The sequence below is a fragment of the Antrostomus carolinensis genome, unplaced genomic scaffold (genome assembly GCF_000700745.2).
Source record: "Antrostomus carolinensis isolate BGI_N321 unplaced genomic scaffold, ASM70074v2 scaffold28400, whole genome shotgun sequence".
In the NCBI taxonomy this organism is placed as follows: Eukaryota; Metazoa; Chordata; class Aves; order Caprimulgiformes; family Caprimulgidae; genus Antrostomus; species Antrostomus carolinensis.
The window spans coordinates 5,017-10,392 of NW_010288237.1; the positions used below are offsets into that span (position 1 = coordinate 5,017).

General features: G+C 43.4%; 1 protein-coding gene across 1 annotated transcript; it reads right to left on the reverse strand.

Moving 5' to 3' along the window:
* Positions 1-592: 592 nt before the first annotated feature.
* Positions 593-4,878, reverse strand: SLC31A1 (solute carrier family 31 member 1). Its single transcript, XM_010166065.2, has 4 exons — positions 4,718-4,878; positions 2,317-2,389; positions 1,734-1,902; positions 593-1,074 (listed from the first exon to the last, which is right to left on the reverse strand). Exons 1-4 carry the CDS (start codon positions 4,829-4,831, stop codon positions 873-875), a joined length of 558 nt encoding a protein of 185 aa, XP_010164367.1. The 5' UTR covers positions 4,832-4,878; the 3' UTR covers positions 593-872.
* Positions 4,879-5,376: the final 498 nt, after the last annotated feature.

The following is a 5,376-nucleotide window of genomic DNA, read 5'->3' on the forward strand; positions in this document are numbered from 1 at the left end:
GTGCAATTCAACATGAAGTAAATGTGGGTTCAATGGTTTATTTAAAAATCTTTTTGCCCTGTAAAATACACCAATGGTGTCCTGCATCTACTCCATATATTTCCATGATTGGGAAGTGAAAGCAGCCAAATTCCAATGTTTATCACTTGAAGCTGTTGGATACATCAGAAAATTAACATCAGATTCTGATGGGCTTGGAGGACAGACTCACCTAGACCACCCTGAAGCACATGGGTCACATAGTTATGTCAAAGTTCTCCCTTGTCAGGACACACCTGAGCATGTCTGATGTGCAGCACCAAGTCTTCCTCAGAGGCTGAGTCCTTCTGCAACAGAAGGTGTCACTGGCCCCCAAAGCCACAATGCCAGGGAGATCTCCTCATCTTGGCATTATGGAAATTATTGAGGAAAAAATAATAATAAAATTAAAATTAAAACAGCCGTTTGCACACGTAGAGACTCCATTGGCAACTTTGATCTTCACCTACTGTTCATAAAACCCTCACAGATGAGCAGTTACAATTTAAAAATAAATTTGTTTTGTTTTGTTTTGTTTTTAAAGAATAATTTCTACATTTCTGTCAGCCAACTAATTTCAATCACTGCATAATCTAAAAATAAAGCAAATCCTAGCCAAGAATTGGCTACCACGGGGCCCTCAAGAGTCAGCCCTTGCTGCCAGCCTTGCAGCAAGGGGAGCAGCATACCCCAGCTCCTCACATCCCTACACTCCAGCTAGGAACTTGTGGTGAACTCCAGTTGATTTTCTTTAGATTGTTTCTCTTTCAGCTTAGGAATGATCCAGTCCTTGGTGATGGCTGCACTTCCAAGAGAGCAGTGGGGGTGGAAAGGCTTCTGGGCAGCATCCAGTGTTAATGGCAGTGCTCTGTGATATCCACAACAACTGCCTTTTTCCAGCTGAAGAAGAAATAGCCCGTCCCTGCCCCTGCTGCCACTGCTATGCAGAGGTATCCGTTGTACGTCATGAAGATCAGCATGAGGAAGTAACTGACCACGACTTGAATGATGTGCAGGACAGTCTGCAGGAGGTGAGGGAAGCTCAGCATCTGCTGTCTGAGAACACAAAACCCAAAGAACAGTCAGGATCTGTGAGACACAGATGGGAAAATGCACATCCCTAATGAGAAAACTCAGCTCTCGGGCTGACCGGAGGCCAAGGTGGGTATGAAATGGCAGAGAAGGTAACAAAGCAGGCTGGACACAGACTTCTGCATCTGTCTGTCACTTGTAAATGTGTTTTTCCCCAGAGAGCTGACTGGTAACAAAGAAAGTGTGGTACTTCCTGGGAGGACAAAGCTTCTAGCTGGAGAAACAGACTTCTACAAGCTTATTTTACCTGCACATTCAATAAGCAGAATGGCTTCTTTTCTGAGTAGAAGCTTTGACTACCTGTCAACAGAAGGATCCTAAGGATTTTCTGTCAGGGTTGTTGGCTATAACACCCAAATTCTGTTCCTGGGAACTTCAGGAACAAACTTCTGTTCATTACTGCTCTGAAAATGACTGATCTGACTCCTTACTGCCCTCCTCCTTTTGTCCTCCATCCTAAAGGGTGGCCAAGTGACTCAAGCAGTGTCCTCCAGTGTCCCAATCTGAAGTCAATATACTTTGCAGAGAGTAATACTGGCTGCGTAAAGTCTTTTCTGACCCAGTTTTCACCTCTTGTCAGCTGCTGAAGAAATTTTCTCTTAAGAATGAAGTGAAATTCTTACCCAACAGTTTTATGTGTCTCCATCAAGATGGTGCCATTGGGACCCGGCACTGGCATGGAGTTGTAGCGAATGCTGACTTGGGATTTACGGAGCAGACACTCTCGGGCAATTTTAAGACCTTCATAAAACATAGCCAGGAAGAAAACAGCCACAAAAGCACCAGCCATTTCTGACAAAAAGAGGGAAACATTATTGTATCTGTGCAACAAAAGCTGTTTGCTTCAAAACAAGTCAAGAGAAGATGATTCAAGCGTCGGATTCAACAAGCGCATGGCAGCGCAGAGGCTGTGGCTGGGCACTGTGTGCACACAGGTACAGATGGGAAATGTGAATTTAATTGACAGGCTAATTGGGATTTCACCCACAAAGTGAAACCAGCAATCACTTTTGCTAATAAGACCAGTCAAATTCTCAAACTATACAAACATCTCCCTTTTTCTTTCACCCCACAGATGCCATTTAAAACAGACCCAGCGCAGTACGCCTGCATATTTTTTTTGGCATAAATAGCAAGACAATTCCTGAAACATTCATCAATTGCAACAACTTTTTTGTTTGGACTGGACAAGAGAGTTTTACTAACCTCCAGGAGTATTGATTATAAGTCCAGAAAACAGCAATGGCACATTCTCATAGCTGAAGTGGAAAGTCATTGCCTGCCCAAAACATAAAGAATATCAAGATGAGCCTGAACAAGCTCATCCTGAGATGGAGCTCACAACAAGGTTTAAGCAAAGGGGTTTTTTTGTACTATGACAAGAACTTAGATCATTTCAGTTGGCTGCCAGATAGACTTGAAGAAACTCTTTGGTACATCTGAGTGTAACACACACAAGCAAGACATGGCTAAAGATGCCCCTGGGTTCCAATTCTAGTGGGCAGCTCTTTTAAGTGGCACTGTCCCTCACAGTATTTGCTACAGAAAAGTGCCTTCTCCTTGCTTTTGGAGCTCCTTTTCTCCTCAACATCACAAGTAGTCAGGGATTGGGAATGTCTCTGTGGAGCTCATCTTGCTCTCTCATGACTACTCAGGGGCTGGGGGTACAGGGCACTTCCTTCTCCCCACCTTGACCTCATAGGGATAAGGGCTTGGACAGCTGAATCCTCTGGTCCCGTCCTGCACCGTGCCAGCAGCCTGTTGTCTCCCTACAGAACCTCCTCATCACTGATGGGAAACAGAGACCTAAATACAGGTACAACAAGGAGCTGTAGCACAGCAAGCAGGACCACAGCTTCTCTGGATGAAAATAAGGGTTCCTGAACCTACTGTGGGAAGGGGAGAGAGACATCAGTGATCTGCCAGCCTGCTGGAGTTCATTTAATCTTCCCAAGCAGGTAAATACGTTGCAGTTTAGTGAGTCTTGACCACAGCTGCACACAGTGTTCTCACATGTAAAGTACTCAGGAAGCTCAAGGAACTTCTCTTTGAAGTTTCTCTTTCTCATTGCTTAATTAGGGTTATTTGCTGAAGATCAGAATTATGATTAATTTCAGCATCCATAAGAATCAGCAGACATTCATTACCCCCAGAGCGGAAATTATAAAATATAAATATAAAACATCTTTTAGAGAGTACTTCCATTTCTTTAATGAATTTAACTTTTTTTTTTTTACATTTAAAACAAAAACCACACAACCCAGAGAGCATTACAGCCTAGTTCCACAAACCACAGCTGAAACAGAGCCTGTTACTTGGTGCAAGTGAGGAATGGGAACAGACATACACTAAAATACGTACAGTCTAAGATGCTCTACCTATTCACTTCCTTCCCTGCCAGTTTTATGTGAAATGTTAATTCAAAATCTTGTTTGAATTAATCAGTTTTCAGTTGCAGGGTAAGGCAGGGTCCTGTAACTATTCACTGAAGATAAAAGCACTTGATACTTGTAGAGAAATGGCATTTATATGGAAAATAACGGATCAGAGAACGCCAATACCTCGTTGTTGGATGGTATGAAGAGCTTCACAAGGATTTCAGTGTCAGTGCTGGGCTGCAAGTTCCACCAGCACTACTGGGCTTTGTACTGGGCCATGTTCACAAAGGGGAAAGCTGCTCTAGTCCTCTCTTCTGCTGCTAGGATACTGTTTGCAGTATAAAGTAGAAGCAATGATTCTTGATTCCTTCTGCAGGGGCACGTGGCTGGCAGGCAAATTTTAACCAAAGGCTTGCAGAATATACTCCTGAGTATGTTCTCATTTGAAATGGAAATGAATGTTTTCAAAGTTTAACCATAAAGAGTCACGTTTTAATAATCTAAAACTCACTCCAAAAGTATTTAGGAAAGGGAGAAAAAGCTGAAAAAGCCCCTAGAATTGGCTACACACAATAAAACATGAATTCTACAGTCATCTCCATGGAAACTCTGGCCAGGATCCCTGCAAAGCTTTGGTGATGCCAGCATGCACAAGTCTGAACTCGTTTAAATCAAAGTTAGCTAGAGCAGCAGGATTCAGGACCAACACAGCCTTCATACCAACATGGCAAAGAGTCCTGGTAGCACCTCACCCCCCAAACCCAGTGCACACTCAAAGTTCAGGAGGAAAAGGCCGCAGAGGTTGGTTGCCTGCAGGTCAGCACAATCCACTGGAGTAGTGCACAATCCTCTCGGTGCCAGTTAAGGCTTTTGCCAACACTAACAGCCCTGGAGAACTCCATCCATCTCCGTTTCTTGCAGGAAAATGCTTACTTTGCATTTCTGCCTTTAGTTGGATAAAGAGCAGACACCAGGCTGGCTGCTAGAAAGGTTTTTGCAAGAAAAGATCATTTTACCTATGGACCTCCAGTCCGTGTTGCAGATCATCTCTGCCACTCCTTCACCCCAGAAGAGCCACAGTGGGGGTCTGTGTTTTAACTGGATTGATTCACATCTTCCCAACCTAAGTTTAATTTCTGATTCTCAAGAGCAGAGTCTTTAAGATGACAAGTTACTCTGAACCACAGACAAGGAAAAGCTCTCTGGCTAATTATGACTTTTCTACTTACCATCATCATCATGTCAGATCCATGGCCATGTCCTGGGGCTGCTGTCGAGTGATGATGTTCAGGAGGATGCATGGTTGGTAACATGGAGCTGTTCATGAGGTGATCGTGAGACATCTTTACAAGAGAGAGATTCAAAAAGGCACGTAGAAAAGAAGGACCCTGAAAAACAAAGGGAAAAGAAATAAGAAGCAGCACTTTTTCTAAACAGAAGATGGCTTCTCTGCTGCTACTGCAAGAGAAAACACTTCAAGCCACTGAGAACTCCTGCCTCTGGATTAAACTTCTGGAGCATCCTCATGGTTCTGCACTCTGACTACAGAGAACACACAGCAAAGAGAGCAGGACAATTTAAAGGAGGTGTGTCCCTCTGACCTTTACATCATCGTATTGCTGCACCATCCTAAACATTCTTGCCAGAAAGGCAGCCTAATCTGATTGAGGTAGCACACGGGGGACAAGTGCTCAGCATAAAGGGACATTTCTTATCTGTAAGAGGAAAAAAACCCAAGTGTCTTCTCAATTGCAGTCATGCAAGAGGCAAAAACATCTCAAGCCCCATTTTAAATTGCATATACTAAAGGACCAGATGACAGTATTTCTCCTAATTGACAGTTATGCATTTTATTGGGAACATGTTTAACAAAGAAATTGCGTTAGGT